Genomic DNA, 12,091 nt, shown 5'->3' with positions numbered 1-12,091 from the left:
ATATATAGTTTTAGTTAGTAAAATGCTGTTTACTATCGGTTTTGATTTTTCAATCACTAGGTGGCAGTGCCTGATCACACAAAGAGCCGATTGTATGAAGACCAAACTACACAACATCATTCCATTACCTCAGACTGAGTGAGTTTAAGTTTTCTACATCATTTATAATATGATTAGTGTTTTATAAGCAGTAAGGTGATGTAAAACATATGACATGTTTTGCAGCGGGGAACGTGAAGCGGTCGAGTTAATAAACTCTGGTGTTCAGAAACTAAACAAAGACTCTGAGCCCATTTCTTTAGTGAGCATTCAGTCTCCAGGTAAACTGTTTCTTTCATTTATTTTTAAAGATGTTTGTGAGAGTGACTATAAAATTGATACCTTAATAACAGTCTGGCAATAAGGTAGTTAATTCAAATAGAGTAGTTATAGCATAGCAATAGCAACACATCCAGTATCCATCCTCCGAAATATCTTTCAAAAAATTGTACGCCTCAGTTTTGCTGTATATTTTCTGTAGAAAAAGATGGAACCGAGGTCATGCCAACCCCACCATGTAGCACCAACCCATTTGAGACCAAATCTGATGAGGAGGATGAAGAAGAAGAGGAGAACTCACTACAGAATCAGGCTGAAGATGATGAAGCATTCGTGGTGGCCGATATGACTGATCGACTTACATTCCTGAAGCAGCGCTCGAGGCTGGGCATCGCCATAGACGAGGACGAGGCCGAGGCCTTCGAACTCCAGCCACTCAGAGCTGATGAAGCTCTCAGAACACGTGAGTAGAAGACACGACTACAGTGCTGCTATGAGCTGTCCCTCTCACTGAAAAATTCATTTGTGTAGACCTACTAAAATCCAACAATAAAACCACATTGGATTCACTCTAACCCTGCAAGTCTGTCAATTTCTCTACTCATTTCTGTTTTTTTCAGTGGCAACACTAAGGCAGCTCCTGATCAACCACATGTCCAGTCAGGAGGACACAGACAGAGACATCGAGAGGCGAGAGCAACAGGAAGATGTGGCGAGGACAGGCTCTCAGCAGGGGGCGGAGGACAGCACTGCGATCAGGTCTGCTGTTGAGAATGGCTCAGAGAGGGCTGAGAACGCACAGGAACTGCCCTCCGGAGACACAGGCTTCTTTGAGACGTCTGAGGATTGTGGTGTGTTGTCCTTTTTTTGTTTTGTTTGGAAGTCATCAGGAAATGCAAGGGACTTGATAATGAACAGCTGACCGCACATTGTCCCACTCAATATAAGATTGTTACAAATTAATAAGCAAATGGACATGAAATGTTGATTTGATTTGAATCTGAAAAGAAAGGCCACAGAGTAAAAGGAGAAACCTGAAACTAGCACAGCTGTGTAGGACATTGGTTGCCTGGGACAACCATTATTTATAAATGTTATAGAAAAATTATTTGTGTGATGTGAAACTGCCAGCATGTGGGAGATGCGCTTTACAAATAACCTAGTGCTCACTCACTACCACAAATGTGTGCTTTTGTGCACATTAATTACATTATATAATTCGCTTTGGAATGTCACGTTTCAGGTGATTTAAAAATATATATATTCTGGATGATACAGCCTGCTTTCACCTACTTTATAGTAGGGTAGTATGCATATTCAGATTTGGCCTACATTTTACACTACATTTACACTTTAATCTCAACCTGGCTGCATCCTGTAACCACTCCTCTTGTTTTGTGTCAGTCTCTGCAGGCAGTTACGTGGTGCTGGAGGTGTATGGAGGCTCGGGCGAGAGCAGCACAGATGATGTGCAGGGCAGCAGCGGGGAGCCGGTGGCCGTGGGAGACTCAGGCATTGACTTGAAGAAGCTCCTCTCTTCCTCCTCTCAGAGCAGCGGAGGACCAAACCTCAACAGACAGATCATGACACACATACGTCTACTACAGGCCAACCTGCAGCATCTGAAGGTGACATGTTTCTTCCTTAAAAATGGTCAGATAGGCAAATATACAATGACCAAAAAGTATTTGAATGTATTCAATGCATCAGTTTTGTTGATTTAAATAACATGTCAAAACTTAAAGGAACAGTTCACCAATTTTGTCCAGATAATATTTTAATACTTGATTGTTAAATGCCAGGAATAGTTCACCAAAAAATTACAATTCAAAACTCACCTGCATGTCGTTCCAAACCAGTTGAACACAAAATATATTTTCAAGAATGTTGAAGAACCAAGTAGTTGTTGGTCCCCATTGAATTCCATGGTAGGGCAAGAAATACTATGTTTACATTTTTTATATTAAATCATTGCAAATGTAACCCCTCTCTCCCGGGTCCTCACCGCCACACCTCGTTCTCGCTCCGAGTGGGTCTCCGGCATGGGAGGCGGACGCACTAACAAGGAGGCTAAACACTGCAGCCACTAGCGCGTCTCTTGAGATCAGGGGAGTGAGGTTTACCTGCACAGCACCTACCGCTGGCCTCCGTTACACAAAGTTTCATTATATTCCCAATATAAATATATCACTTGCAAGGGTCCCCTTTACTAAAATATAAAGGCAATCTTAAAATAATTAAAAGATTACAAAAACAAAACACTGATTTAATGTGAGAAGACTCGTACCTTCAAATGTGTGACCAAGTGTCCAACTATATCAAAAACAAAAATCAGGTAAATGTCTCTTTGGTTTAAAGGTCCCATATTGTCAAAACTGAAATTTCCTGGCTTTTTTCATGATAACTGAGGTCTAGGTGCTATGTAACTACCATATAAGTTTCAAAACAGTCAATCCACAATCAAATGCACATAGCCTGCATAAAGTAGCTGATTTTTCACGAACCGTTGTGACTTCCGTATAAAGTTGACGTCAGAACTACACAGTCACCGCCTTCAGTCACCACCCCGAGCACCGCCCACAGTCCCACTCTCCTTTTGCCAAACCCCCAGACAACATCGCGTCCATGACATTGCTGAGCAACAACAACATGGAAACATATAGAGAAAACGCTGTTCAGTCTGGATGTCAGGAAACTACATCATTGCACAGTAGGGCTGTGACGGTCGCCGTGACAACCGCGCCACTGGCGGTAGTGTACGTGACGTCACACACTCTATAACAAGCATAATACAAAGTTTTGTATACAAGTGTAATAATAGTAACAGTTGCAAATTGTTTTATTTAGACTATAAGTCTATACTAATTCACAAATTACCTCAAACGCCATACCAATACAACCAAATACTACATCGCCAATCTGGAATCATTTCCATTCATGTCACCCATCCGCATTTGTACAAGTGTCTTCAAGTTCACGTGATCGCAAACGCTCGGCTGGTTAGGTTTGTATTAACTGCATTCAGTGTTTAAAAAAAAAAAAAAAAACATGAATTACCATTCTGAAACATCCTGTTGTAAGCGCGTTTGAGGAGGTTTCAGATTCCAATCGACCTGTTCTTTGCAGAGCTCCTGAGAGAGGAGCTGTAAAAAAAATATCGAGATGGTTTTTGGTACTTATACTGCAACTATATATTCTTAAGGACATCAAGACTTAAAATAAAACTCCAGAAAGGTGTAAAATATGTGACCTTTAAGTCCTTCATATACACAAATAAACAATAATACTCAAATCTCTCTGCAGGATACAGAAATCAAGTATAACCAGCTACGCCAAAGGCTGTCAGAGGAAACAGCTACTGACACAGAGGAAAACAAAGGTAGTGCAGCTGTTAATGGTTTGGTGTTGTGCTGCCATTATAGATGCCCTAAAAGAGCTTTCATTCATAGTTCTCTTTCTCTTTTATCCTTCTCTCAGATAAAAGTTAGTGAAGCAGAGATGTCTTTCTGTTTATTGAGACGGGAGGACACAGAGACACCCCTCCTTAAACATCATGCATGGACAGAGACAGACAGAATGGACAAGATCTGGAGTTTCTGTTCACACCACACTACAGGACGACCCCAGTCACTCGCTCCAAATCTCTGTCCTTCTGCACACCAGTATGGTCATGGTACTTTCAGAAAGATTGCCATGTAAGGACGTTTCATCACTCCACCATCTGCATTCAGAGGACAGAAGACTCAACATTCCTTCAGCAAACCTCCTAAGATATTAGTCTATATTAGCCAATGAAAGTACAGCGTGAGTGGTCACATGATCTTTAACCTCACTAGCATGATAATGATGAGCAGTTAGTTCAGACAGATATTCGCATAAACCGAATGCCTGACTTCTGTTTTGATACGGCGTGCGGTATATGTGATTTTACGATGTAGAAACCATGTTTGACATCAGCATGGAAAACTTCTGATTGAAGTCCTGTACCGCTAGAGCGTGTTATTAGATGTGCGGAGAATATTGATTATCACATGAGCTGTCTCAAAGAGGAACGGCCAACATTTGCTGACTGAAGATGAAGGCAAATGATACTAGTAAGGTAATGAGTCTAAGGATGGGCTGATGATTGTGGTGGTGTCTCTCCTCATTTCTCCTCTCTTAATAAACCACATGCTATTTAATGAAGCTACTGAAAGCGTTTTCTCTGGCGTGTGGCCACGGGAAAACCGGACCTTTCGTAATGTCGTCGGGTCGAGCTGTTACGACACGCGTCAGGCAGCTCGGCCCGATCTGTCTTTCAGATTTTCTTGGTTTTGAGAATGAAGTTAAATAGAAAGAAGCTTCAATGCAGGAACTTGATGAAGACCCTTACCGGTCCATTTTAAATGTAATGTATTGTACAATTATGACCAACACTGCATCTCTTACAGAGACCTTTTTTTCTTCTTCTTTTGCGTTCTAAAGCGTTAAGTCGTGTATTATTTTAACAGAAACTACTAAAAAAAGAAGAAAAATAAAAGACTGCAAGGTATCCTTTAATATTAATGTAATCTGTATTTTTATTATTCTGTCTAGACGTTTGAGGTATTTTATTATATTATTGAACATTAATATGATCTTGGCTTTCTGTTGAGAACATGGAATAGCTTTAATAGACGAGATTCTATTAAATTTGACTGAACTGGTGTATTGTTCAAAATGGAAAGAAGATATTGCACATTGTGTCTTCATTTTATCACATTTACCTTTTGAGGAGAGTGGGAAGGGTATTTTGATTTGGATTTATGACCAAAAAAATTACACAACATTTGTAGCAAAAATGTATTCAATAAACTGGAAACACAAACGATGTTCATTTCTTGTTAAAAAAAAAATTCTAAATACACAAGCTGAAACAAACACATCATAAGTGTTCAAAACTGGTGTCAAGTCCTTTAAATACTAATTCTCAATATGAGAAAACCCAATAGGCCTTTTTTCCAACACTGCTAGTATATTCAGGGCATCCACTTCATAACTCTCCATTACTGAGGTCTTTTTTCTGCTTTGTTGCTTTCCCATCACCTTCCCACTTCCTCTTCCCCCAGGTTTTTGCCTCTTCCTCTCTGAACTGATGCCTGAGGGGGGAAAAAGAGTGTCAAAAAAAAGAACTATACACTGTTAAAGAAACTAAAGTCATTCTTATTTAGATATAATGTCTACAAAAGCAAATTTGTACTGTATAAAGATCTGTATAAAAACATTTCTATAAAGATCAAGGACGAACCGATCAATAAAAAAAGAACTGAATGAACCTACTAAGGTGCAGTAGTTAGAGCTCACCTAGACTGCCAGCGCCTGCCACTATTCCACACACGTCCAAAAGATGGCAGCCAGTTGGCATCAGTATGTGAGCTGTGGTCAAAGTTTGCACCCACACGGTTGGGCGGAAGCTTCTTGAGCTTCTCCTGCTCCTCTGTAATTCAAGATTTAAGACAGTATACAACTTGCAGAGCTTTCTTATACTTCGCGTTTAATATATAAATGGGAAGATTGTTTTATATATAAAATGTTACTAAAATAGTTAAAGGGTTAGTTCACCCAAAAATGAAAATTCTGTCATTAATTACTCACCCTCATGTCGTTTCAAACCTGTAAGACCTTCGTTCATCTTCGGAACACAAATTAAGATGTTTTTGATGGAATCCGAGAGCTGTCTGACCCTCCATAGACAGCAATACAACTGAAATGTTCCCAAGTCCATGGATTATTAAAATAATCCATGTGACATCAGTGGTTCAACTGCAATTATACGAAGCTACGAGAATACTTTTTGTGCACCTTATAAACTGGGAAAATGAGCTGGAAGCTGACTTGCCCTCTCTCTACTCTCTTTCGTACCCGCTGGTCCCGTCCAGCCCTGAGTGGGTTCCCGTTTCCCAGTCCAGCCCAGAGAGGGCCCCAGTCCCCGAGTTTAGCCCAGAGAGGGCCCCAGTCCCCGAGTTTAGCGCAGAGAGGGCTCCAGTCCCCGAGTTTAGCCCAGAGTGAAGTGAAGTGACATGTGGCCAAGTATGGTTACCCATACTAGGAATTAGTGCTCTGCATTTATCCCATCCTAAGTGCACACACACAGCAGTGAACACACACACACCGTGAACACACTCCAGTCCCCGAGTTTAGTCACCGAGTTTAGCCCAGAGAGGGCCCCAGTCCCCGAGTTTAGCCCAGAGAGGGTTCCAGTCCCCGAGTTTAGCCCAGAGAAAGTTCCTGTTCCCATGTTTAGCCCAGAGAGGGCTCCTGGTCCTTTTGCGCACAAAAAGTATTATCGTAGCGTCGTATAATTGCGGATGAACCACTGATGTCACATGGTTTGAAACGACATGAGGGTGAGTAATTAATGACAGAATTTTCATTTTTGGGTGAACTATCCCTTTAATACCACTTTTGCAAACAAAAAATGTAGCATACTACTGTTAAAAACACTGGATTACGTTAGCTAGTACACAGTGTATATGGTACAGTATTCAATAAGCAGTACCCTAATTTTCCATGTTAATAATAGCCATAGTACTACATATCATTTGAAGAGAGAGTTCATCCAAAAAAAAAAATTCAATCATTTATCCTCATGTCTTTCCAGACCTGTATGACTTACTTTCTTCTGAGGAACAAGAAAGAAGGTATTTCCATTCCCAATGACTTTCATTGCATTTTTATCTATACAATGGGATATACAGTTTTGTCCAGTCAGTGGGAACTGAAACTGTTTGGTTACCAACGTTCTTCAAAATATCTCGCTCTGCTGAAGAACGTCAGTCATACAAGTCTGGAATGATGTGAGGGTGTGTAAATGATAGAATCTTTCTTTTTGAGTGAATTATCCATTTAAGTGTTTTGCACAGAGATGTCCTCTGTGAAATAAACACAGCCAAAACCAATGAGAGTGAAGTGCATACTTTGTTTGAGGAACTCCTGAAGCGAGGGGCCCATTTCCTGCTGGCCACTGCCTGAGGCTTCATCAAGCTCCTCCAGTAGCCACGGCGGTACAGCTCCTACAATTCAACACAACCTGCTCAGTATCTTCTCAAAGAATAAACCCAAACTAAATCGGTTTTACTCACCAGTATGAACATTTCCACTGCTGGACGAGTCCTGCAAATAGGGGCAGCAAGCCAAAATGATCCCTGACCTTGTTTATTAATCTAATCAATAATTGTTGCATATGTATAGTGTAAGAAAGATTACCTGGTAACCAATGAAAGTTAAACCGAGTCCTGGTTCATTCCACTGACTGTGTGAGGCGAAATCCTCGTGGCTCGGCCCTGGTTGTGGCTCCATTTCATAAGAGTGACTGTGGGAACTTCTTGTCAAACATCAAAACTCATGCTTTAGACATTACAAACTCTGTTAGTTCCAGATTATATGAAGAAAAACTCATTTTGATCATCTCATGGCACTAAAGAAGCATTTAATCTTCTATAACTTCTGATTCTCACTACTGGAAATTGCATATTATGCAAACTTTGACTGTATTCACACTAGTAAAACATTTGGACACCTACTCATATCTTTATTCTTTGTTTTTATAATAAATTCATCAAAACAGGAATTGTGTAGTGATTAAAAATGTTAAACAAAAAATGTAAAACGAAAGTTAAATTCATATATAGATACATTTTGTCTACAAAACCAATTTTGTACTTCATATTTGCATAAAGATTAAGGATGCACCAAACAATAAAAAAAGCCACACTGATGCTTCCTTTTTTTACACTTGCACCAGTATTTCTAGTAACGCTTCAATTTAAGGATGGCATAGTATTTTCATCATCTATAAAAAATATTGACTATACAACTCGTGCCATTTAATTTTTTGTATGACCAATGTACTGTTATTTCTGTTAAACTCCACATGGATTAGGTTGTATTTCCATTCATCTCACTCTATCTTTGCATAAACTGTGACATATCTCACACCAAAAATATACAATCACTATTAAACATTTGGGGTCGGTAAGACTGTTTTTAAAACAAATTTCATATGCTCACCAGGGCTGCATTTATTTATGAAAATGCAAAAAAAAAAAAAATATATATATATATAAATAAGAACGATTCTGTGATTAATAGAAAGTTCAAAAGAACAGCTTTTTTTTTTTTTTTTTTTTTATGAATGTTTTTAACACAAAAAGACAAATTTTATAACTGTCTTTTTGTTACTTTTGATCAATTTAATGCATCCTTGTGCAATGAAAGTATGCATTTCTAAAAAAAATTTTAAAAAAAATCTTACTGACTCCAAATTTTGCATACTAGTGTATTGGAATGGATATAAATAGGTATTGGAGAAACAATTTAAATTTTTACATTTATTTTACCTGGCGGTATGGTTACTGCTGTGCTGGTCCACTTCAGCAGGATGTACCAGTTCTGGATCCGGCTAAGTTTGATTCAGGAAAGTCAACAGTAATTCTCCATGTCTTTTTAACATAATTTTCCAGCAAAGGAATTACTTTTTTTTTTTTTTTTTTAAAGCTAATTAGCAATAGAGTTTGAAAAAGTCACAAATAACATTTCCAATTTTTTTTCATCAAACAAACGAATACTGAGATATGGATACGCTTGGAGATTCCCAGGAAAACAAACCTCTGATAAAAACTGAAGGGCCTCCAGTCTGTGCTGCTCCTGGGATCGGATCACTGCAGCTTGCTGAGGATGAAAGAAGAGAAGAAACGTTTTGAAGTTCAGATATGGTTAAACCAACAACAATTAACAAACCAAAGTACCTGTAAAACACCTTTACCTGTTTAATAAACACATCATCTTTTTCCTCAAACTGTTCCAGAGCCTTGGAAACCTCAGACTTGAATCTACAAAAAAGATATTCTTCATTTATTTCTCTTAAGAACATCTGCAAACTTTTATAGTGATGGTATCAGTTTGCTAATGTACTACAGAAATGCTACAACGAACACGTCCATGTCCCCAAACACAAATAAGCAAGCAATAACCTCTCACTTTCCTCTTCTGTTATGATAAACTTGTCTCGCAGTTTGGGATCTGCTTTATTGTCCCACCAGAACTTGTGTGTGTTTGTCCGGTGCTCTGGGCTGAAATGAGAAGCGCTCAGTAAATTCACTGCAAGCTCTGCATGAGTTTCTCAAAGGTTTTGAGGTGTGATCTTACGTGCTCATGTGCTCCAGCAGTCCTCCGTACATCACACTGATGTTACTGTCAGTCACGTGGTTCTGCACCTCCAGCGTGCAGCAGTAACACCAGAACTTCTCGTCATGATCAGGACTGTATTTCTCTACCTGAGGATTTTTAATGGTCCGCTTCGCTTCTTTGACCTGTAATAACATGCAGAACAACAAATAAGTTTATTACAGTTCATGGCACCAAATTGTATTTTGACATTCAAGTCACACTTAATGTCAATGAATATCTATCTATCTATCTATCTATCTATCTATCTATGACATTTTGTGGTTGTCAACCACCAGCTGAACCTGTTCATAGCTAAGTATACCTGAACTGCCTTCACATAGCCACTTAATTTTATTAAACCTTTATTTAACCAGGAAAATATTTAAAAAAAAAAATCTCTTACAGAATTGTCCTGGCCAAAATAGACAGCCTAATGTAACTTATAATACACAACACCTACACAAACAAAAAAAACATGCGACATTAAAAATCATTGACTCGTTCTCCAATTCTCAATTTGATACCGCTTGATTAAAAGGAACTGCAACAATGGCTTACTTTGTTGCATGTTTTATTATTTTTACGTGTAATGCAATAAAGTACAAACATTATGTGTGCCCAATTCGTATCTGGAGCCACTGTGGCAGCATCTTCAGATAGCTATCGTTAATAAAAAAAAAAGCTAGCTATCTTGTTAGCACGCTTACCTTCTCCATGAATTTGACAAGAATTACTTTAAGTTTGCTTTGGTGGCTTTTCCCATAAATGTGTCCTTTTCCAGAAAAATCAGTTTTTCTGCAGATAGAGCAATAAAACGCTCCCATTTGGCTGTTTTTGTGTTTGTTTCTTTAGCGACTGCAAGCGTGATGTCGTCCAAACATAGTGACGTTATGTGATGCCAAATATGCTGCAGCGCCGTCTTGTGATTGGGATGATATTTTCCCGAATTATCATTATTAAACATAAAAACGATAAATCAAAGCAGCATAGAGAAAGACAGATATTTACTTATTTCCACAGAGACAAAGACTGCTTGTTTGTTTATATTGGTTATTTTTGTGGCAATTATATATATATATATATGCACTTGTGGAAATAAAATAGGGAAAAAATAATATTTGTTCGGAGAAGTGGTTTATATATATATATATATATATTTGCTATTTGACACAGAAGTCAAATATTTACTGTAGGTCTGTTCAGTACAGAGGTCTACAGAACAACCTAGACATTTTAAATAAATACTACCATGATTGGACCCAAGATGTCAACATCCAACAAATAAGATTATGATATTTCAGAAAAAGAAGAAAAAAAAACAGATCTAGAATAGAAACATATATTTGATGTAAACAACACCACACTTCAACATGCTTTACAATATAATTATCTTGGTCTGGTTTTAACTTCCACTTACGTAATATTACTTATAAAAGCCTGCAGGTCACTGCATGACATACAAATTAAATTATTCAAAATAAACATTCCCATCAGAATTTGGACAAAGATTTTTTATAGTGTCATACTGCCTATTGCCCAATATATGGAAGTGAGATCTGGGTACGAGTAACTACAGCCATAAAGATTGGCACAAACAAACATCCTTTACAAGGTCTACACTTGCACAGAAACATGCCTAATAATACATGTATCCTCCACTGTGACAAATACACATCCTTCAGAGACTCGCTGGACAGCATACAGCAGATTATTCCAGTCACTCTAAGAAAATGACAAATTAGGAACATTACTTGAAGGACCTTCTTCCTCTTTAGTAGCATATCATTTTTATAAATGCCACGAACTAAGAGGCAAAGAGTGAACACATTAGCAATACCATTAATGTTTATATATATATATATATATGGATGTATTTTATATGTATTTTTGTGTTGTTTGTTTTTATTCTGCTATGTACAATGCTTTGGCAATATGTAATATGTCATGCCAATAAAGCAATATGAATTGAGAGAAATCTCAGACATCTGATTTGTTGCTTTCTTATCAATTTTGATCAAGTTTGGGGTAATATAAAAAAAAAAATACTTAATACTTTTGTTCAGCAAGGACAATTAAATTTTCATTTGAACTTTTATTCATCCAATATATGAATCCATTTATCCAACAATCCTGAAGTAGTTCATATATGATGGTTTACACAAAAATATTAAGCAGCAAAAAATCATTTTTAACATTGATAGTAAGAATCTTTATTAATAAAGCACCAATAATGACAGATAATAATTAAGCACCAAATCAGCACATTAGAATGACTTATGAAGGATCATGTGACACTGAAGTCAGGAGTAATTACACTAAAAATTCTGCTTTGTTGACACAGGAATAAATTACATTTTAAAATAGAAAATCGTTATATTGTTTTAAAACCTTTACTCATTTTAAACTGTAATAATTTCACAATATTAGTGTTTGTAACCAAATAATATTGCATGTAAAGCTCTTTGAACTGTATCGGTTTGTTTGGAAAAGTGTTATCAATAATTTGATTGATACATACTTTTTTTTTTTAAATCAAATAAACAAAGCCTTGGTGAGCAGAGACTTCTTTTAAAAAAAAAAATAAAAA

At 37.6% G+C, this 12,091-nt stretch overlaps 2 protein-coding genes across 9 annotated transcripts in view; one reads left to right on the top strand and one right to left on the bottom strand.

Annotated features, from left to right (window-relative positions):
- arhgef12b (Rho guanine nucleotide exchange factor (GEF) 12b) overlaps nt 1–4,823 on the top strand; it is a 104,631-nt gene extending 99,808 nt beyond the window's left edge. For all 6 annotated transcript variants that reach the window (XM_016490558.1, XM_016490560.1, XM_016490557.1 and 3 more), the window contains 7 exons: nt 61–138; nt 226–320; nt 521–781; nt 939–1,169; nt 1,723–1,946; nt 3,622–3,697; nt 3,796–4,823. In XM_016490558.1, coding sequence (XP_016346044.1) covers nt 61–138; nt 226–320; nt 521–781; nt 939–1,169; nt 1,723–1,946; nt 3,622–3,697; nt 3,796–3,806 — 976 coding nt within the window. In that variant the 3' untranslated portion in view covers nt 3,807–4,823. The remainder of the gene's footprint in view (nt 1–60; nt 139–225; nt 321–520; nt 782–938; nt 1,170–1,722; nt 1,947–3,621; nt 3,698–3,795) is intronic.
- A 54-nt stretch (nt 4,824–4,877) lies between these two features.
- LOC107691808 (coiled-coil domain-containing protein 84-like) lies at nt 4,878–10,395 on the bottom strand. 3 transcript variants are annotated; one of them, XM_016490613.1, is made up of 11 exons: nt 10,212–10,395; nt 9,484–9,647; nt 9,309–9,407; nt 9,101–9,167; nt 8,944–9,006; nt 8,676–8,737; nt 7,543–7,660; nt 7,419–7,449; nt 7,254–7,349; nt 5,641–5,773; nt 4,878–5,435 (listed from the first exon to the last, which is right to left on the bottom strand). In XM_016490613.1, the coding sequence occupies exons 1-11, from the start codon at nt 10,326–10,328 to the stop codon at nt 5,330–5,332; spliced, it is 1,056 nt and encodes a 351-aa protein (XP_016346099.1). In that variant the 5' UTR covers nt 10,329–10,395; the 3' UTR covers nt 4,878–5,329. The 3 variants fall into 3 exon arrangements, with proteins under 3 accessions (XP_016346099.1, XP_016346100.1, XP_016346101.1); XM_016490614.1 differs by having other exon boundaries at nt 7,543–7,657; XM_016490615.1 differs by having other exon boundaries at nt 7,543–7,648.
- Between the last annotated feature and the right edge of the window lie 1,696 nt (nt 10,396–12,091).

The sequence above is a fragment of the Sinocyclocheilus anshuiensis genome, unplaced genomic scaffold (genome assembly GCF_001515605.1).
Source record: "Sinocyclocheilus anshuiensis isolate Anshui unplaced genomic scaffold, SAMN03320099.WGS_v1.1 scaffold246, whole genome shotgun sequence".
In the NCBI taxonomy this organism is placed as follows: domain Eukaryota; kingdom Metazoa; phylum Chordata; class Actinopteri; order Cypriniformes; family Cyprinidae; genus Sinocyclocheilus; species Sinocyclocheilus anshuiensis.
This window is presented reverse-complemented; position numbering and strand designations above follow the sequence as displayed.

Bases quoted from the DNA above. Each gene is read 5' to 3' on its own strand.
- LOC107691808 (XM_016490613.1), bottom strand. From the start codon at position 10,328: ATGGGAGCGTTTTATTGCTCTATCTGCAGAAAAACTGATTTTTCTGGA. The intron at 9,648-10,211 runs GTAAGCGTGCTA...ATGTTATTACAG, and splicing joins TTGTCAAATTCATGGAGAAG to GTCAAAGAAGCGAAGCGGAC. The intron at 5,774-7,253 runs GTATGCACTTCA...CTTGAATTACAG, and splicing joins TCAGGAGTTCCTCAAACAAA to AGGAGCAGGAGAAGCTCAAG.